The sequence below is a fragment of the Gavia stellata genome, chromosome 18 (assembly GCF_030936135.1).
Source record: "Gavia stellata isolate bGavSte3 chromosome 18, bGavSte3.hap2, whole genome shotgun sequence".
Taxonomy (NCBI): Eukaryota; Metazoa; Chordata; class Aves; order Gaviiformes; family Gaviidae; genus Gavia; species Gavia stellata.
The window spans coordinates 11,316,772-11,339,147 of NC_082611.1; the positions used below are offsets into that span (position 1 = coordinate 11,316,772).

Genomic DNA, 22,376 nt, shown 5'->3' on the forward strand with positions numbered 1-22,376 from the left:
TTTCAAATTGTAGTGTCTTCTATGAAGACTGGTCTTTTATGATGGATGAAGAACGTTCTAGTATGATCCCTACGATGGCAGCTGGTAAGATTTTCTCTTAAATGTTACTGTTCTTGGAAAACTATTTCATTTTGGGATGTTGTATCTGTTTCTGGTTGCGAGGAGCTTCTCTAACACACTCTTTGCTTATGTGGACCATCTATGTCAGATGCACATTCTGGGTGAATAGTCAAGGTATTATGCCAGTATTGATGAACTGTTAAAACACTGGATCTGGCCTTCCTACAGTTCAAAAGTCTTTCACATAAATTTTCTAACTCTTCATCAGTCAAGGCTAACTTTTTTTTAAAAACTAGTGCAATTTAGAGAAAACAAAATGGGTTATTCCTGACTAGAAAAGAGCAATGTTAGACTTCTATAGTAAGACCCAAATTATAGATGAATACGTGGAAGGAGAGTAAGAGTAAGGAATGATAACAGATAATTTACTTTTCTAGAGTTTGACCACGAAGTGATGTATTATTACCTTTTACACCCCTTTTCTCAGATACATGGTCACATGCTTTGTTCTGCAAGATAGGATTCACAGGAGTTTTTGTTAATATAGGAACGAACAAATATTAAAGTTGTGGTGAAATGGGTTTAAATAAAAGGTTATAAATAAACAAGTTCACAGTACTTACTGCTTATTTAATGAACAGCCATCAAGATAAATTCAGAACTGATTGCATCAGCTTGAATATCGTCTAAAAAAGAATGAATGGTACATGAAAGAATAAGAATTCGTGCATGGGTAACTGTGGGAAATTTTGGGGGAAAAATGTTTTACATGTCATAGCTTTGTTAATCCTTAGGTTCTATCTTTGTAACTTTTGTATGAGGTATATAGTGGGTTTCTGGTCTTCTTTTCCCCTCTCTTTTATCTGAAGGTCTGAACTCCATTCTTTTTGCAATCAACATTGATAATAAGGATTTAAATGGGCAGAGCAAATGCACACCCACCGTGTCTGATTTGTTAAAGGAATCAACGCAAAACGTAACCTCATTATTGAAAGAATCCACTCAGGGTGTTAGCAGCCTTCTTAGAGAGATAACTGCATCATCTGCTGTCTCAATTCTAATAAAACCTGATCAAGACACTGACCCACTTCCTGTTCTCTCAAAGAATGTAAATGCTGGTAAGGATTTTTGCAATGTTGATGTCAATCAGAAACTTAGAAAATATTCAAGTGTCTTTAAATAACTTTTTCAATTAAATTTAATGCACTATTATGGAACAAAAACCTTAAAAATAAGTGCACTACACATACAAACTAGTTGAGTGTGAAATAAAAAGTATGAAATTTTTTAGAAATACTGATCTGAATACTGAATGATGAATGCATATTTTAGCTTTCTTGTATCACTGTGAGAGGGAAGCTAAACTATCTTACTGGTAAAGTGCTTTGCTTGCCACCTGAATTTCAATTTCTAATTCATAAAATTATGCCTTGCAGTTTCTGATGTAATGAGTTTTCATTTTTAATATGTTTTCTTTTGACACTTTATCAGTCAGAATTACACTGTTATATATCAGATAAAAATCTTAGCTTGTAATCTTCTTCAAGCAGTGCCTATGTTTACAGTGTGAATTCCTATATGAAATAGGTAATTACCACAAATAAAAATTTACTCATACGCTCTTTTTACCTTTAAATGTGTTAGTGTTGCAACCAGTTTGTAGGATGTTAGCTACTAACAAAGACCCAAAGTCTTAATCTCTGATAATTTGAAATTAATCAAGCAAAATGTAATATTCATTATATATTTTTAGTTCCACAAATAGCAAGGAATATTTTATCATCTTTCAGTTGAGCTGAAAGAATGTTTTGCTTTCTAAAGGTACAAAACTGCAGGAAGATTCTGGGATTTATGTGTTTTTCAATTAAGAAACGAGGTTTGAGTTTAGGCTTTAAATTGTTTTGGTTATGAGAAAAAGGGAAAAAACCCCACATGTGAATGCTATCTGGTAGGAATAGAAGTTGAGAAAAAAACCCTATTTTTTATTGGCATTTAAAATAGACTTTGTCTCAAAACACGGTTTTCAAAAAAAACTTGTGGTAAAGCTTTTGTTGTTTAGCACTTTAAATGAGATTAAAATCATAGGTGATACTTGATTTAGGATAACTTTGTTAGTATAGAACAGGCTTGCAAGATGAAATAACAGAATAATTGACCATATGCTGCACATGACTCTACAACATCATGTACATTGTGTGTACAGTTGTCTTGGTGAATAAATTTCTGATATTTCTTAAACTCCTTCAACTTTGCAAGATCATTTAGCCTCATGTGCACATTGGAATCAGTGAGAATAGGTAATAATTTAAAAATAAGTGCTGTCACAGCATAGATGTGATGTAATAGGAAAGGATTTCAGTCTATTTCTAGACCAAGAGCAAATTAGCTGAGGGAGGGAGCAAGTTTAATTTCTTTTTCTGAAAACTGACTGCTTGATTTCCACAATATAGACAAAACTATGTTTGATTTCAAGTTGTGGATTTTGTGGATTTTGTTTGAGTTTGTTCTTTTTTATTTTTTCTCCCCAGAAGTCTTTCATGTTTTCTCTGTTGTGTAGACATACTCTGCAATATACGCTAGCCATATTCCATGGGAGAAAGTGACGGGAGGGCTAACTTTTTATTTTAAATTTCATTTTATAAGTTTGTTGAACTTTTTTTTCCAGTTCCAGTTGAATACTGTTTTGAATGCACCTCCAAAATATCTTTTAAAATCTGAATTATGTAAGGCATATAAAATAAAGATGGTAGTTAAAGATTTAAAAGCTCATGTGTATGGAAAGATAATGAAATGCCTTGTAGATCCAAGTGGTTTTTTTCTTTACTAAACTCATTTAGTACATGAGTTCTTTTAAGAAAAAAACAAGTGTATTACATAATTTCTTTTTTCTAAACTATGTAAACCTTTATGTTGCTACTAGATTTGAAATATAAAAAAGATCGAAAAAAGAAGAAGAGAGTGACAAATATTATCTCATTTGACGAAGAGGAAGATGAGCAAAATTCAGGGGATTTCACGAAGACTCTGATTACGGGAGAAAGTTCAGAGGACAGTGTAGACAGATCTTCAGTTTTTGTATTACCCTCATCTGAAAGCACTCTCAGAAAAAATTTGAATGGGAACGAAAGTAACCATTCGTGGAAGAGCAATTCCATATTCATGAATGGAGAGTATGAATATCAGAAACTAGATGTGAAGAGCATAGATGATGAAGATGCAGATGAGGATGAGCTATATGGTAAAACGTTAGGAAATAAAGGCACAGAAGGTGAAACTGAAGCTTCTGAAAAGTAAGTAACGTTGCAGGAGCCCATAGTAAATTTTCAATGCTTTCCCTGCCTGCGCCCCTCCCCCCCCCCCCTTTCTTCATGGGTGCTGGCAAATTTACGTAACTGACTGAACTATAGGTTTTCTCTTTTTCCTTTTTTCTCTTCCCCTCCCCTTCCCCCTGCCCTTTTGTTTGTTTTCTATTGTTTAAACCATTTGTGCTACTGTGGTGATGGTCTTTTGCTTCTACCTTCCACTGAAAACCAAAATGTCAAGATTTCAGACTTGTTCTCCTTGAAGTTCTCAGTTGTTGAAATTGTTGCATGATTTAGCCAGGCTATAATTCTGGCCTATTTGAAGTTTCCTTATTCTTAGTATGATATCAGCTCTATCTTGGCTTCATGGTAAAAACACATATTTTAAACAGAGTAAGCCTGTTATCATCAGAGTAGATAGTTAAACAAGACAAAACTGAGAGGAAAAAGAATAATTTTAGATACTAATATGCCCTTTTTATTTCTGACACAAAAGTCCCTTTGGAGAAAAAGAGGCAAGCACTGCTTGTCTCATCTGCTTTGGAATGGTCTGATCTTTAACGAATTTATGTATGTCTGAACCAAGAAATTGGCAGGCAGATTGAAATAAAGATTTTTCTTGCAGTGATACCTCTGAAAGAAATATAAGCATTGTGAACATGAATATTGACTGCATTAATAGGTTGTTTTGTTTGTTTTAAATCTAGGCCTCATGAAATAGGTGCATGCAATTCTCAGATATGCAGTTGGACTCCTCTGCAGGTCCTGAACGATGACTCGGATGTTCTATTTCCTGTCAATGCCGTTGGCTCTTACTCCCAAACAGGCAGGTATTTTAATTTATGGAATTCCAGCAAGCTTTATAACAGAATTTCTAACATGGGACAATGGTAAGAAATAATGGGATTGTAAGGACGTAGGAGATATTGCACAACTGGGATGGGAGGTTCAGTTAAAATTTATTCTAGATCTGAATCAGAGTTTTCCATTTGAGTAGATATTTAGTTGAGGAGGATTTATCAATGTCAAAATAAACCAGAGTTTTGTTGGGATTAAGCTGTGGTCTTGTATTTTATTAATGTTTAGGATGGTTGAATAGGAAGTACCCTTATTTATTTTCTAGATATCACTAAGCTGGAAGAAGCTGCAAGTGTGTTTGAGAATTTGAATTCAAATTAATCTTGATATATTGGAGAAAGTATCAAATATTGGATGCAGTTCAAGAGAAGCTGTTACCTGTTTATATACAGAATGAGGAATGATTGGCTAGGAAATATGTCTTCAGAAAAGGATATGGGAATCATAGAATGGTTTGGGTTGGAAGGGGTCTTCAAAGATCATCTAGTCCAACCCCCCTGCCATGGGGAGGGACATCTTTCACTAGATCAGGTTGCTCAAAGCCCCAACCAGCCTGACCTTGAATACTTCCAGTGATAGGGTATCCGCAACTTCTCTGTGCAACCTGTTCCAGTGTCTTACCACCCTTATTGTAAAAAAACACACAAACAAAACCAAAAAAACCACCACACCCAAAACCCCCAACATTCTTCCTTATATCTAATCTAAATCTACCCTCTTTCGATTTAAAACCATTGCCCTGTTTCCTGTCACTGCGGGCCATCTCTCCATCTTTCTTGTAAGCCCTCTTTATATATTGAAAGGCTGCATAAGGTCTCCCCAGAGCCTTCTCTTCTCTAGGCTGAACAATCCCAACTCTCTCAGCCTTTCTTCATAGGAGAGGTGTTCCAGCCCTCTGATCATTTTTGAGGCCCTCCTCTGGATCCACTCTAACAGGTCCATGCCTTTCTTGTACTGTGGACCCTACCCAAAGCTGGATACAGTACTCAAGGTGGGGTCTCATGCAAGTGAAATAGAAGGAGAGAATCACCTCCCTCAACCTGTTTGCCATGCTTCATTTTATGCAGCCCAGGATAAGATTGGCTTTCTGGGCTGTGAGCACCAATTGTTGGCTCATATCTAATTTTTCATTCGCCACTATCCTCAAGTCGTTTTCTGCAGGAGACCCACTATGGTGGGTCACAAGCTCATAGTGAATTAGCAGTGCCGTGCTTCTGCAGTAAAAGCACACTTCATACGGACATGCATAAATAAAAGTGTCCTTTGTAAATTTATGCTCAGTTGGCTCTGATGTGGCCTCAGCTGCAGTATTGTATGCAGTTTGGGGTACTGCACTTCAAGAATGATGTGGACCATTTGGAGAAGATCTTGAAGCAAGCAATGAAAATGGTCAAAGGTATGGAAAAGAAGATCTGGTACTTTTCCAGTATCTGTATGGGTTCCAAAAACAAACAGAAAACTTCCAACCCCTGAGTTAATATTTTGCTAGCTATTTATAAAACATTGCTTTTATAAAACTTTGGGTATGTATTCTCATTTCAGTGGCCACTTAAAAACTTCTCAGTGGTGCTCAAATAATGTTTTAATTGTAAAATATTTAATATATTTTGCATATACATTATATGTGCCAAGAGTTTAAATGGACCATTAATTGAAGACCTGTGAAAAAGTATAACTCAGTTCTGTAAGTTTGGTGATAAAAGTAATGTGAATTGTAAAATAATGTTGTACTGCCCTCTGCTGTATTTTAAGACATGTACCTCTTAAGAAATGCCAGTGGTTCAAAAAAAAAAAGAAAGCACATTTTCATTTTTTTTCTTGTGCTCCTGCATTTTTCAATTTATGAAGGAATGGATTTAGAAAACATAATGTAGTTTATGGCATAGTGTTGTCTTCAATTTTATACAGAAACTGTTAGAAAAAGGTCCATAGATTTATAAGTGTTAGCTGACTGCAACAGATTGAAATCTGGAATACAAGTAAACATTCCTGTTTATGGTGGGATGGGGTGGGGGTGGCAGTGTGGAATAGGAGTTTGCAGTTGAGCTGGGGGAGTTAGTAGCCAGTCAGATGTCACAAGGTATCAGAAGCTAGAGCTAGGGGGCTGTAGATGAAATCAAAAGTCAGGAGACTAAGCCAAGACTTAGTACTAGAGACAGATGACCAGAGAGGACAGGGTCTTACTTTTATTGAGGAGATGCCAAAGACTTTTGTTTCATCTTGCTTCATCTCAGAACTGTTTTGAAGACAATGCTCAGACTACTAGAGATGGTCGACAACAGGCCCATTCAGATCTGTTCTCGCACAGTATACCGATATTTCCAGTTCTCCTGCTGCCACTCTTTGTGGTAAACCCTATGGTCCAGCATGCAAGCCAGAATGATACAGCATTTGGCTGGTGAAAGGAATCTTCATCAGTTATAGGAAACAGTAACACAGATTCTGCTGTCTGATTTCCTGATTTCAACTTTCCATGCTGTCACTGGGCCCTTCTGAGCAGTCCTGAACTGACAGAGTATGCAGGCAGTCTTCACTAAAAGGCCCATCATGCAACCCGAATGTCAGCCAGTTAGGGAGAGTGATACACATGAGTACAGTCACCCTCTCCCCACCCGTAATGACAATTTGATGAGATTGAAAGCTGCCTTAGGCAGTTTTTTGCTTGACTTGGGAAGTTATACTTTTGCTAGATGAATCATATCAGAGGGAATGTTTTTCAGAGGGCAGTTCAGCCTGGTAACTGGCAAGTTTATTATTATTATGACAACATTTTTGCTGAAACATGTGTAATGAGTTCTTGTAAAATACGTCTTAATACAGATAAATAACAAGACATATATATTTGAAATAGATTACAGCATAATCTATAGTGTTATATGTTAATGTCAGTGTTTACAGTTTTAGTCTGTTGCAGTGCTTCAGGGATGTGTCAGGATGTATCATATCTCCATGTACCTAGAGATGAGAAAGCCTGAGTCAAAATTCAGTTGCTTGGAACAAAAATGGAGTATGCGTTTTAGGAACTGAGCTTCAGTAAACTCTACAGCTTAAAAAATGAACTTTCTCCTCTGTAGTCATTCTGACATAACTCTAATTCCCATTAACTTTTTTGCTAGAATTCTTGCTTTTTAAATTCTGTGCTATTTTAGCTCATGATTTTAGGATTGTTTTATGGTAACTTTGTAACCCTTACACAGTGAGATGTAGAAAACATCAATAAAATGTGCCTTTTTTTTTTTTTATTGCTGCTTTCCACATGAACTACCTTAATGACAGGCCCAGTGATGTGTATATTTTGATCCTGACAGTTGTGGATCTGTGGACAGATGCGTATTATCCATGCTTTCGAAAGTATCTCATCTGTCTGATTCCTAATGTTTGGTACATAGGCAGAAGGAGCCAGAGAAAAGCCATGGTGCTCTGTTGGGAATGCATAAAGGACTGGTGTCTTTGCAAGGTTTCATGTACTGGGGACTAACCACAAATTCTTTTCCTGCAAGTCACAAACAGATTTGTAATGAGTATCAGATGCCATGTGGTGGTTAAAACTCCTCGGGCTTGGAAAAATAACTTCAGTAAGAAGTCACTTCATAGCTTTACAACACTGTTATCAATGTAAAATGTACATCTAAACTATAATTTAGGAATTGTGCAATACTAATTTTTTTCTAAACGGGTGACTGTGTTCCTAAGGGACTTTACAATCCTGCTGGCATTCAGAGTGAACGTGCAGAAGCCAGCCTTGGAGAAAGAATTTAAAGTGTTTAAAAGCTTTACTAAAGATGAGTATTTCTAGTTAAAAATGTAACTACTTTCATTCTGGTTTTGTTTTTATTTTGTTTTATTTTTTAAGTACTGTTAACTGAAGAAAGCTAATGCTTGTGCATTCTACTTTAGATAACTTGGAGAATGGAGAGGGGCATGAACATGTTGTCCATGCAGTAGAACTGGTTCCAAGAAGATCTGATCTTCCTTACAGGTACGTGTCAAGTATGTTTTTCTTAAAGGAAAAAAATCTTCATCCTGTAGCTCCAACATATTATTGTTACCTAATAAATAGCTACTCAGTACTGGAAAACAAACTATTCATCAGGGTACTTTTGCAAATGTTTGGAAAGACAAATGCAAAAGTCTACACTTCCCTTTTTGCATAGTTTCATATATTGAACTTTTCCTGATTATCTTGAAGGAGTCATGTAGTCATTTCAAATAACAGGCAGACTTAGCCTCCTGATTTTGAAAATAGGTTTTATGTTGATTTTTATGTTATTTTTTACTGTGTTCTCCATGGCCTGTTGATTTGGATCTTTTTGTATGCATTCTTAAATCAGACTCACAGCTGATACATTAAAGGATAGTTAAACATAAGTTGATTGAATATGGGTGAATATGATGACAATTCTAGTTTCTGGAATGCTTTTTTGTTAAGTTTTGAGTTCAGGATTTTGTTCTCTTTTATTGATGATACTGTGCTTTTATGTCTAGAGTGGAAGTCAGTCCTCCAGCTCAAGTGAATACATTAAACAATATGTTGCCTTCAGCCACTGTGCCAGAATCCATGACAATTAGTAAGTACTTCCTTCATGTATCTAGATTGATGGAAATAACTTCGAAAGCCCTGTAACTCTTCATTTCTATTTTTATTTCAGTAAGATCTGTTAAGAGAAGCATACAGCACTTCATTACTGATACGCTGACCACATTAGAAATGACTGCTCTAAAATGATTTTTGTATTGGCAGATCCCAGGTTATGGTTCATTGCAACTGGTATGACATTAGCTTCACTTTTCACAGGCAAGCTGATGTCATCCTTGTACTAGATGTGGCTTAAGTAGTTAAATGAACAATAATGATTTAATTTGATTAACATCTTCAAATCTCTGCAAGCTCTGAAAACACTAATGGTTGGTTCTGATGTGATCTTACTTATTTTGCCTGCTTTCATTAATGCCTAGTTGGAAAAAACCCCAAACAAACCCGGAACTCTTTCTATGTACACTCAGTCTATGGTTTTGATATGGAAATCTGCTCCAAACATAAATATGGCTTTCATAAGCAAAAACTTTAGTTAAGATTAAGGTGGAGGACAGTCATACTTGCAGTGGTGTTAAGAGTTGAGCTGGACAGGATAAAATAGCCTTTGCTGTAGAAAGAGATTAGTAGAAGTGCAGGAAGTTTGTTTACTCCATCTTTAATCATTTTTCTTCACATAAACTTGTAGAACAAAGACTTAGTTTTTAAACTGATGAGCTGACTAAACATGTAAGCCAGTATGGTTTTATTTTCCTCACTGTACAGAAAGTTTTGTAACTGAACTGGTGGATATGGCTTTGTTTCTAAAGCTCTGGGGTATGTGTTTGTCTGTTTCTTTTTATAAATTTAAGTACGTACAAATTTTAAATTATGACATTTGGGAAGTTAGAAGTGATGCAGCCAAGATTCTTTTCTGAAACTGATTTATGAAATCATCAAAATGAATGCACCCTTAAGATATCCTAGTCTCCTATGTTCAAATGATATCTGTGTCAGCATATGTTAAAGGAGGTAGACCAGGCATTTTCAGTGGGTACTGTTTCAGGCTCTGGCATGGGTCTGCTGACTGAGCTTTATAAAGCTGTAAAATCCTTTCTTACGAAGTTCTTTATGAAATGGGAAACTAATTTGAGACTTTTAAGTGACATAATTGAAGGCGTAGATGGAGTTACTGTTGATAGTTACTGCGAATCTTTGGTCACTGGATATTCTCTGCTCATGTTATTACTACAATATCCTTTCATTCTTACATTTTTATTTTATTTTTCAGTAATAGAATTTTAATGGGAAAGTTTCTGATTTTATTGCACTCTACTGATTTTATTGTTTTGTAGGTGTATTAGGTACCAGCAGGGGCCGCAATTGGTCTCCCTCAGTTGCTCAGTTAGTTCTTATGTGTAGTTAAGACAGCTATAAAATAGAAAGTAAATCTTGGGATTTTTCAATTCTTGTACTTAGCAATTTGTAAATGAAATGAACGACAGGATCAACAGAAGCATACATGCTATCATTAGTTTTCCATTCTAGAGAAGGTTTTGGTGGAAGGAAGGGTGGAAGCATGTGAAAACAATCTATAAAGCCAGTCAGAACACTTAGTAAATAATCTAATTATCATTACAATCAAAATTCAGCTGACTATACATATAAGTTAATACCTTGATAATAGCTGATCCCAGATACATTCAAAGAAAACACTTTTTTCAAGTTCGTTGTTACTGGTCATAGATTCTCCATACAGGAAGAATTCAGTGCTATGACAAAGCCAGACACTGAAGCGCTTTTTCTCTATTGCAATTAGCAGAAGAATTATTAAACGGTGAGGCTTATAGCTTGGTTGCATAGCAACTAATTCTAACACATCAGACAAAAAAAATGGAATGCAATAGCGCAGTGAGAAAAGCTGTGAGGTCTCCAGTGACTGGATTTTTATGCTTCTTACTTCTAAAGACAAAGTCTGAAATGATAATTTTTTTTTAATCTATTCTTTTCCTGCTTCCTTTCCAATTTACTAATATAGTACTAACCTTTTCTTGGTTCTTTTGATATGCAGGCTAGAAAATTATGTTATGAGAAGCTGTAATTTAAAATTTCTGCCATTTTGAATTATTTTCCTGAATTTATGTCCCATGCATTTCTAAGGTATAGGTTAACTTAGCAGCAGGTACATCTCAAAAAAATACTAATACCGCACAAGAGAAATCCTAATCCATAGAGTTAGAGTGTCGCTGTGTATGTTAGACAACATTTGAAAACTTGCCCTACTTTACAGATCATTATGTTTTATAACCAATTTTATAAAGCAGTGAGTTTGTCAGAAGTTTTATATTTATGCGCCTATTCCATTATGTGATTTTTTTTTTCCATTTTTTAGAAATTTGTATTTATCTTGTCATATTTGAATCACAAACAATTTTATGTCTGCTCCAGTTATTGCCATTGGAAGATTGTATTTTCAGCATTGTTTTACACCAGGAAAATCTGTCCTACCGGCACAAGTGTCCCCACTTTGTTTTTGCAGTGGGAAAAAAGGAAGTTCCAAAACTTTCATTTTAGAAGGATGCTACTTGTGTCCTTCTTTACAAGGTTTTTTGATTATAGTGCTGTTTCTAGTAAATAATTGGGAACTTAGTTTTTCCACTATAATTTTCCTCAGTTTTTAAAGTTGGGCTTAACCACAAGGATTAGCAAAGGTTGTAGTATTGTACATTATTCCATATTTTTTCACATATTCTTGAGAAAGCCCCCAGTTTTTCATGATCACTGAAGAACTTTAGTCACTAATCAAACCTACATATTGTATTTTAATGCTGGCTATGTAAGTAAATAAGGTGTATGTTTTTGTACTTTCTGCATCCTCTAAATAGCTTCTGACCTGTTCTGTAACTTGGTTGCCACCAGTCACTGACAGGTGCTAAATTCTTGTGACTTGTCTGAAGGCACAGCTGTGAAAGAGGATGTATAAATTTCATCATGGAGAAAAAAGCTGTAGTTCATCTTACGGACTTTTTTGGTCAGGACCCTTCTATACAGTAGAAGGACAACACGGTATTGTCTAATTTGTTTCCTACTAAAATCTGCCCTATTAATAGTGACATGACAGGATAATATTTACAAGATTTTGGAGCACTAAACAAAAGCTTAATCGACAATGTTCATACAGGCAGCTTTGGGAGTATGTCTTTAAAGGTCAGACTTCTGATTTAAGATGTAAATAGTGTGCTGGAAGTTTTATTTGTCTCTGAAAATATCTGTGTAAATTTGCACTCAGGAAAATAAAAAAAAAATCGTTCCTGTAGACTGCTCCCAGCCCACCCTGATATTCTATCTGCAGGATTGCAGAGGAGTGCTGCATGACCTTGTGTACACTGAGAGATGATTTCACTTACAGCTCATTCTTCATAACAAGTGATTGCAAATCATACTTATCCAATCTTTGGCTAAACAGCAGAAGAGTTGTGAAACTTATGACTTTTCTGGAGGTTGCTGGGAAATTGACAGGTGTTTCTTGAAGTGTGGCACTTTTTTATTTCATGCTCTGAATGTGACCTTATAAAAACTTTATAGAAGCTAGATTTTGCATGTAGTATGCAAGTGAATTAAAAAATGTTTTAAAGCAAATATTGACTTTATTAGTAATGGGGCACTACAGATTAATTTCAACAATAAAGGAGAATTTTTGGTGTTTTATAAAGTGAGTTTTAGTATGTAAAATTTTTAATTAGCACATTCCTTGATTTTTATGTTATCTTACTAATGAAGAAAGACCTAATTTGGAATTATTCATTTGCACGTGGGAATCCTTTTTTTTTAAGAAGTTGTTGCAAAATATCTCTTTAAGATTACATAATTTGAAAGACTTCACTAGTTACCTTATTATATCTGCCTTTATGAAACTCTGATTTTCACTTGAATTTTAGATATGTTGGTGTTGAATGCTGATCCTTAATAACAGTAATGTATCTCTTTCCATTAATATTACTTTACAGAATGTAACTGACGTATCAAGCACAGAACAATTCAGAAGTAGGATATAAACTCTAACATCAATTTTCTGAAGTGGGTATACTTGGCTATCCTCCCACTGTTTTTATTTAAAAAAAAAAAAAAAAAAGAGAGGGAGAAAGATTGAGGTTGCAAAGTCCAGAAGTAGGAAAATCCTTTTTCTAACCCACACAATGAATGAGACGTAAGTCTGCTAAAAAAATTAGTTTATGATCATGCACTGATCTCAGAGGCAAGCGTAACACACAGACAAAAGCTTATGAACTGTGGATGTTCTGGCAGATTTGAAGTGAACCTACTGCAGTGTATGATACTGGATTTACTTTGCATTCAGCTGACTGTTCTGACATGCTGCTAAAATTTTTCAAGAAGCATAAGCGAGAATAAAAAATGATGATTTTTGAAAGTTTTGACTGTTATGCCTGAATTAAATAAGATGGTGTCCTTTTAGTTCTATTCAGTTACTTGCATCAAAAGATCATGAAATTAAAGTTTCTGATTTTTTTTTTTCTTGATCACTTTTTATTTATTTAATTGCACTAGTGAATATTTGACTCCTTTATATTTACTGTGGTTGGAGAGGTTAAAGTAGTGTTGATGATAAACTGTATAGTTCTTCTGTTTGTTTTGAGTAATTGATAGAAAATATGACTCCTTAATACTCATAACTTCAAGAAGAAATAACATAGGTATAGCAATGAAGCGATATTGCTGCTAGGGTAAGCACAGGCTGTAGAAACCTTCTTGGAATCATGGGCTCTTAGTCCAAACTAGTTGTTTGTGTTGATGCTTTCTTCCACATCTCCGCTGCTGTCCATAGTTGAACTAAATTAGCAAGAAATACTGAGTATGAAGTGTGTTTTGCTTTTGTGGTCCTAAATTAAGCATTGATTTTTGTCCTATATGTGATAATGAAATTTAGAGTTTCTGCTTTGCTGTGTTTCTGCAGTATTGTTAATTCCATAACTCTGAGGAAAAAATGAGGCAAATGGAAATAAAAAGCATTTTAACATCTTTTATTTCAAGAGGCTTTTTTCTTCTCCTTTTATGCAAACCATGTTCTTTAACAGAACCATGTTCTTTAATTTTGCTTTCATGCTCTGCTTACTTATGTGTGTGTTGGAGAGGGGAGTGAGAGAAGTTGGGATTTCAACTTTGTACTCATGCAGAAGATTCTGGGTGGAATAAGGGAAAAAAGATTAAGTTATTAGGCAAGTTAAGGTTACAATTTGAATAGGCTGGTAAAATTGGAAAAAATTGAGACAATTTATAATAGCTTCACTGTTTAAATGTTAATAAATCAGTACACATGTAAACAGACTGAGTATGCATACAGGCAATTACTGTAGAGTAGTCACCCCAGCATAAGTGCAGAGCCAGCACTACAATAACTTGAGTAGCAATGGCTTTAATTTATTCAGTCAGAGAAATAATAGCAACTAACTCAGGTTGCGCATTATGATAGTTTAATGACACTCTTGAAATATTTAAAATGTCATTGGCTTGATGCTTTCTTGAGGAGGATTCTGGATTCAACTTTATAGTTAAAGATCTTTATTTTGTTACAGAGTGTTACTGTACTGAAAGCTTACTGTGGATGTTTTTTCCTGTGTTGCACACTTGTAGAATGCTTGAACACTTATTGGATTATTCTATTTTCCTCATCCTTAGAGCAGTTTTTTATTTCACAGACAGGCTGGTGGATTGTGGTCCATTTTGACAACATTACATATTATTTTTTTCAGGATTATTACAACCTACCAATTTTCCACTGCCCAAAAAGCCCACCAACAAACCACAAAATAATTGAAACGAAAAAACCTCAAAAGCCCCAACCTTTCCAATCTGCCTTCAAAGTGGTAGTGTTTCATGATGACCAAAAGAATACTAAAAGTGTGTTGAGTGTCATAATCACCAAGTTAGATATTGTATAGCTAAATATGATACTTAAATCTCAGAATGTAGGGTTTGGTCATTTTTTTTGGTGGGTTTTTTTTTCTCCTGGAATAAATGCTAGTCAATAGAAGCTATTATAGACCATCTTTCGAAAAATAGTCATGAAAACAATGGAGCACAGTATATTTTGTCATATATAATCTTTCCATTCTAACTTTTTCTACAATTGCTATGTAAATTGCAGGGGTTACCTGGTCACTTCAATGCAATATGAACTTTACTTTTGCCAAAAAGGGTGTTCCACCTTTTATTTCTCATTCTTACTGACTAAAAAGGTGTTCTGTTCTGCCCTGATAGCTTTCTGCTATGTCCCTTGTGCCAGCAACAGTATTAAACTCAACAGTAAGGTCACTTGGCAACTGCTTGTCTGAAAAGTAGCCCAGCAGAAAAACAAAACCAAACCAGTTTTGAGCTGGCTCAGTTCCTGCTAGGACACTGTCCGTGTATAAACACCAGTGCCAAACAAGGGAGGTGGTAGCAATGGTGGGTAGGCAAGCTGGAATGTCCTTTTTGCTGAAAGCACAGACTTAGGAAGACTGATGAAAGTAGCCATGTAATCACAGCTTTGGTTTTGAATGTGAGTAATGTTATCAAGGGAGAAAGCAGAAGTCTCCAGTTGTTATTATTTTTTTATTAATGTTAGTATTTAATACCCACGAATTTAACTTTCGGCTTTTCCTCAAGATTTGGATTTTTTTTTTTTTGATAGCTATATAGAGCACTCATATAAAGATGCTAAGTTACTGTAGAAAAATAATTATTCCTTCTGTGCTGAATTAATGGAGTGCAAAATCCCTCTAATGGCCTACTGAAATGTTTCGTGCTAATGTCAATTAGTTCTCAAGCTGTAATGTGGAATGGGTAGGAAAATAATTGTCTACTTTCTCCCTGGCCAAAGAAGCAGAAATGTTTTGGAAGAAATCTAGCATGAAGAAATTGGATTGGCTGATTTCAAGTGATATGAGAACCCTGCTGAATCCTGCAAGGGAGGATTTACCAGCGGATTACCAATGCCAGACTAGAATTGTGGTATCTGCACTGACTGATACATTTGATTGACACAGTAAAAACTTTCACGTTTTGTCCACTACTAGAGTTTGGCAGACTTAATCTGGTCCACGGGACAGTGTTAAGTTTTTTTTTTTTTTTTCTTGAACTAGCAAAAATTTCTGTAACCATAGAAGATACTAAGAAAGATACAGGTAAATCAGTGAACTGAATGTAAAGGGGAAAAAAGTTGTCCAATGGCTTTGCTTACTTGAAGAAATTAGGTAATACCAGTTCTGTTAGTATGTTTTCAGTAAAAGCACAAAAAATTTGCTGACGTCTGCTTTGAATACTTGCAGGACAGAATTGGCTGATTTATTATATATAAACATAAGAGCATTTCATTTAGCTGTTGTGAGGGATGTTTTAATATAATTGTGTCCCTGCAGAAGCTCTCATAAAATTATTGATTAACATATATGAAATTATTAATGAAATTTTTAAAAAAATGTAGTTTAGGACATGTATCCATCCTGATGTTTGCTAGAAGCCATTAAAATCTTTGAAGACCTGTTGTATTTCATATATTCATGCAAGATCTGGAAGTCAGAATCTGTTTTAGATCAGATGATTAAGTCCTAATATTTTTCTGTAAATTTGTAGTAAATAGTAATAGTACAGCTGTACAGTTATATGGTAAAACCTTTATAATAGCAGAAGGACTCCAGGTGATGCAGTGCTTTGAGCTGACACTTCTCTGTAGGGTAATCAGCTACTCTGGTATCACTGTTAAACCTAACCCCAAAGAAGTCTTTAAAAATCCTAAAATTCTGTCTTTTATTTTTAAATTTTTATTCTTGATATAATGACAGAAAGTATTTTTAAGGTATTTAGAGGAAATAAAAAGGTTTTTATAGGACATAACAAGATTCAGAAATCCCATTGTCTTTAAGACAAGCTTGAGAAGAAATGCCATGAAGAAGCAATGGCATTATCTCTACTCCGGTCTCACTGCAATAGTTATATTTCCTGTGTCAGAATTTATAGCAAGGAAAACAAGCAATTTGAAGAAATTAAACAAGTAACAATGTATCTCATTAATATGCATGTAGCGAAAAGGTGCATCGTCCCCATACGTCTGTGATTAAAACAAAACAGCTGCAGCCACAGGGAAACTTGTAAACATTTGTATTAAAGCCAGATGCAGACCAATTTGATTTGATCAGTACTTCTCATACTGTGTTAAATAATTCCTTTTTTGAAAGATTGCTCAAATTAGTGATGAGATTAAGAGCATTTTTATGTGCTTTGCTGAATAGCAAATGATGTTGGCATCATCTTAAGCATGTTGCTGAATTAGTGCCAAAATGTCCATGACTTTTAGATCTGAAATGAGCAAAAATACACACAGAAATTCATCTTTTTTGTCCCTTCTCTTTAGATGAACTTCGTCAAGCTATCGTGGCCATGATGAATAGAAAGGATGAACTGGAAGAACAGAATAGGTAGTTTTCTTTTTCTAGTCAAGAGGCACTATAACTTTTTAAAATCTGTTCTCTAATACAAGCTGTCCTTTGTGTAAAGCTATGCATAATCTTTGTGTAAACTTTTTGATGTATATGTTATTTTTCTCTGAAAAGTAAGCTTAACACTTCAATATTCAACTGTTGATACTGAGAAGTAATGTTTGCAGGTCAACTTTTTCCTTTGAATTCGAATCATATATAACTCCTCCTATCTTGGGACCTTTTGCCAAGTTGTGTTTTTTTCAAAACCAAAACTTACAGACAAAAGATTCTTAAGATAGCTTTCCAAAGGAGTAAAAGTTTGTCCTTATACAAATATTTGGAAAATTTCCTTTTTTCCCCTTCTGGTGCAGAAGTGATGTAGGATGGCTAACAATGTTAGGCTGAAAGCGGCTGTCATTTGTGGGTGTCTTTATGTTCACTTGGGGCAAAATGATGATGTAGATGTAAAATTACAAGTTGCTTATTTAGAATGCTATCAAACCTACTTTGTATTTATTTAGTCTATTGGAACACGTCATTAGATGAAGGAAAATACAAATGTATTCAAGACATACTGTTGTTATGCTGTCATAGGGCTATTTTGGTAATTTACATTTTTCTATAGATATTTTAATTTTTATTTTTAAGGTTGAGACTACCAACTGATCCCATTTTCCTGCCTCTTATCTTCCCCACTCCCATAATTGCAAGTTATTGCCTCATTCAGCTTTGCGCTTTTTGGCAGAAGGACGAGGATGCTTTGGGTTTTACCATTATGCATCATGCTGACCTTTGCTATCTTATCAAAGGTTTTACTCAGAGATCTAGGGCAGTGCTCTCAGTAGAGACAAGACCCCTACCTGTGTCCTGCTCTTGCTAGTAAATACATTGCTTATACATTATTCCTGAGATGTATGGACTTGCACTGAAGCACTGAAACCAGATTATAAGCTGTTTTCTATAATAAATTCTTTCTGCACGGTGATATAGTAGATAGCATAGTAGGTTGTGCTTTGGGTATGTTGATGAGATTGTAATACAAGTTAATAGTAAGCACTTAGAACTGTTTTGATTGGGTCCTTTTCTCCTTGTAGCTTTTCATATCTTCGTGTAATCAAATCAGGTGAATTTGTTACATTGAATAATGAAATTTTAGGGTGACATTAATGGTATCATTCAGGCAACCTACTCCGTGATTCATAGGGTATCCTCTAATTACTAGGTAGTGTTTGCAGTGTTCTAACAGAAGCTGCTGCCTTCTTCCAGATCTCTGAGAAATCTGCTTGATGGAGAGATGGAGCATTCTGCAGCACTAAGGCAGGAAATGGACAACTGGAGAAGGAAGGTAGCGGAACAGGAAGAGCGACATGCCACAAAAGTCCAAGCCTTGGCACGGTAAGAAGTGCTGAAAGTGTCATAAAAAGTAACAGCAGTGGAACAACGGAATAAAAAATTCTGCATACAAGAAAAAATAATTTTCAAGTAGTTTTAGTTTTCAGAAGAACATAAGTGATTTAGGACTAAAAACCCCATGGACTTTAGTTGAATTTAAGCTGAAAAAACCTTTGGAAGATTTTCTGACAGATTTAGTGGCCTTGTGATTTTTGTTTTCTTAAGTGTTAACAGTAAGTGAGAGTTATTGTGAGAGTAAGTGAAAATATTAGTAAAACCACCGTTACAGCTCCAGAGGAAAGAATATTAGTGAGCTGAACTTATGACAACATCGATTTTAATTTTAAAAAGTAATCAAACTAATATTAAGAAATATAAGCCGTGAAAATAACGGCAGTTAGATAATGAGACTAGATGCAAAGGAATACACGTAGGTGTAAGGTAAATGTAAGAAGACTTCTCTCTTCATATATCTGTTTTGTCCAGTTCTAACCCCCCTCCCTTTTTTTTAAATTAATTTTTACTTTACTTGATATTTGGGACATTCTTGGTGTAGCTGTCTGCCCAATCCGGAACAAATGGCAATCTCAAGGTCCTGTGTTTTTTCCTTCTGTTGGATATATAATATTCTTAATGTTGTTGAAGTACCTAGCACTGTCTACAAACAGTATTTTCCAAACCTCAAATCTGATACAGCTTTTAAATATAAGGGGGTGGGAAGGGGAACAGAAACACCATGTCAATGTTTATTGTGAACAGACTTGTTGCTGTCCTAGAATAATGAAATGCTTATTCTAGTAGTGGAAATGGCTGCTTTGGTCCATGTGTAGAACATATCTTTTTTTTTTCAAAAATACACAAGCTAGATTGTTGGCATTCTAGCTCTCGAATCTGCAGCCAGCGAGGACTTGTTTTGGAGACTATTTCATTTTAATATTACGCCACAGTGTTTCCTCTGGTAGATGTCTTATAGTTCCACATTGAGATTAATATGGGGACCCCTCTCCTCCCAGCAAGTTCTTGCTTCAGTCAGTAGGAATTGTGTTGAGTGGTCCTAGTGTCAGTTAAGTTACGTCGGAATATTTGTGTCTTTATTTATTGCTTTCAGTTATATAGATTGTGTCAGTGTCAGCTGCTGCTGACACAGAAACCCTTCTGTACGTACCCTCACGTATGTAAGCAGTAAAGAATGGATTACCCAGCCTTTTTAGTGACGTTTCCATGCAATCTGTCTTCCTTCTATCTGATTATTTAAGCACCACTTTGTTTTCCTTGGACCAATGTTTTTTTTCCTGTTCTCTTGTCAGGTTTTTGTGGCTGACCACTTTATGAACCACTGTATCATAAGTGGTTGTATCAATGGTATATAAGTATCAACAGTACCAATTTCTGAAGTGGTGCAACTGCTTCCCCGTAGCTCAAGGAAGGTCAGCTGGAACAGGTTGCTCAGGGCCATTTCCAGTCAGGTATTGAGTATCTGCACAGATGGAGACTCCACAATCCTCTGGGCAATGTTGTTGGCAGTGACTCATTGGCAATGCTCTTCCTAATGTGGTGCAAGATGCTGTTGGCCTTCTTTGCTGCGAAGCGTGCATTGCTGACTCCTGGTCAGCTTGTTGTCCACCAGGGCTCCCAGATCCTTTCCTGCAGAGCTGCTTTCTAGCCCCCAGCATGCATGGGTGACTACAGCTATTCCTCTCCAGATGCAGGACTTTGCATTTCCCCTTGTTGAACTTCAAGGGATTCATCTGAGTCCAATTCTCCAGCCTGTCCAGGTCCCTCTGAATGGCAGCACAACCATCCAGCTTATCAGATGCTCTGCAGTTTTGTATTGTCTGTGAACTTGCTGAGGATGCACTCTGTCCCAGCATCCAGGTAATTAATGAAGGTATTAAACAACACTGGCTCCAGTAATGACTTGCCTTCAGCTTGACTTTGTGCCACAGCTATGCTGAAAGAAAAGAATTTTAACCCTCCCCTTGTCTAAATGTGATTTAGCTTAAGAAAGACTTGTGAAGGTAAATGCTGCTGTGATAGTGTGATTTTCTTCTTACAATTCTAAATAAGCTCTAGAGTAACCTATGATGCCTAAGATCTTGGGGATGATTCACATGTATAGTAAACAACAAACCTATCCCAAATGTTAAGTAAGATTAGTAATCTGTGCCTTATCACAGAGAGAAGTGTTTGTTTTCTGCACGCGCAAGTACCACAGCTGAGATTCCTATAAGCTTTTTATTGCATAGCAGAACTAGTATCTGAAAATTATAAAGCTTTCTTTAAAAAAAAAAAAAAGTATTTAGAAAGTTACTATTTCTGCTTTTGATAACACATTAAACCGAACCTACTCACTTTGAGGGAAGGAGAGATATGTGTAAGTGGGTTTGACATTCATGTGATGTAGGGCAATTGAGACAATGCAAATACTTTATCATTTAATATTCATGTTTCAGGTTATAGGAATTGTATATTCATATTTCTTTGACTCACCTCCCCCACAATTTTAGAATTTGCAGTGACACATGGGTGAATCAGATATTTGTCATACACATACCTTTTTAAAGAATAGATAAGGAGCTTTTATAACAAGATCTAAAGAGGTGCTTACTTAGGCTAATTTATATTTTTAAACAAGTTTATTGAATTTCTCTTATTGCTATGGAAACTGGGTATGTTGTGTTCATTGTTCTTCTGAAAGTCAGTTTACCTTGTCACGTGATAAAAAGTGTCAGGAGCTGCTTAGGTACAACAAATTCTTGTGTCACTGCTTATTTTGGACTTTGGATGCGTTTCTTTAATGATTCATTGCAACTAATTTTCTAGCACATAAGAAACTTTGCATATAGTTATTTTGGAATATAGGTTTTTCTTCTAAATTCTTTTGTTGGTTCAATTTGCACACTGTAGATGATGCTGCTGCAATAGTAAGAACAGTAAATTTTTTACATAAATATTATTTTAAACCAGGAATTTGGGCAAGCTGAATAATTTGAAAAATTTGAAATACAAAGTATTTCCAAAATTTTTGTTAAGTGCTGCATAATACACTAGGTGAGTGAGAGGAAACTAGGTTTCAGATAATTTTGTACTATTTACCTTGAAACCAATTGATCACGTGACTAGAGTAGAAAAATTTCAACTGTAATACTCTGAACATCTTAAGGCAAGGAAAATCATTCAGCAACAATCCAACTATTGTAATTTGATGAACAAATATGCTTCAGATTATGAGAACTGATATTTATGTGTGTCCCCAAAGCTCCTGTGAACAATTTGACGTAAATATCTTCCTGAAGGCTTTGAGAACACAAATTTCAGTGACATGTCATAGAATCATAGAATGGTTTGGGTTGGAAGGGACCTTAAAGGTCATCTAGTTCTAACCCCCCTGCCATGGGCAGGGACACCTTCCACTAGACCAGGTGGCTCAAAGCCCCGTCCCATCTGGCCTTGAACACTTCCAGGGTTGGGGCATCCACAACTTCTCTGGGAAACCTGTTCCAGTGCCTCACCACCCTCGTGGTGAAGAATTTCTCCCTAACATCTAATCTAAATCTACCCTCTTTCAGTTTAAAGCCATTACCCCTTGTCCTATCACTACATGCCCTTGTAAAAAGTCCTTCTCCAACTTTCTTTTTAAGCCCCTTCAGGTACTGGAAGGCTGCTATAAGGTCTCCCCGGAGCCTTCTCTTCTCCAGGCTGAACAACCCCAACTCTTTCAGCCTGTCTTCATAGGAGAGGTGCTCCAGCCCTCTGTCAGTGTTGAAATGATTACTT

At 35.7% G+C, this 22,376-nt stretch overlaps 1 protein-coding gene across 1 annotated transcript in view; it reads left to right on the top strand.

The window, feature by feature from the left end:
• SNX29 (sorting nexin 29) overlaps positions 1–22,376 on the top strand; it is a gene marked incomplete at its 5' end in the record, with an annotated part of 130,981 nt that overhangs the window by 13,219 nt on the left and 95,386 nt on the right. Inside the window, 8 exons of the mRNA XM_059826604.1 lie at positions 14–84; positions 930–1,178; positions 2,981–3,350; positions 4,070–4,188; positions 8,118–8,199; positions 8,706–8,788; positions 17,141–17,204; positions 18,474–18,602. Of these exons, the coding sequence (XP_059682587.1) occupies positions 14–84; positions 930–1,178; positions 2,981–3,350; positions 4,070–4,188; positions 8,118–8,199; positions 8,706–8,788; positions 17,141–17,204; positions 18,474–18,602 (1,167 nt within the window). The remainder of the gene's footprint in view (positions 1–13; positions 85–929; positions 1,179–2,980; positions 3,351–4,069; positions 4,189–8,117; positions 8,200–8,705; positions 8,789–17,140; positions 17,205–18,473; positions 18,603–22,376) is intronic.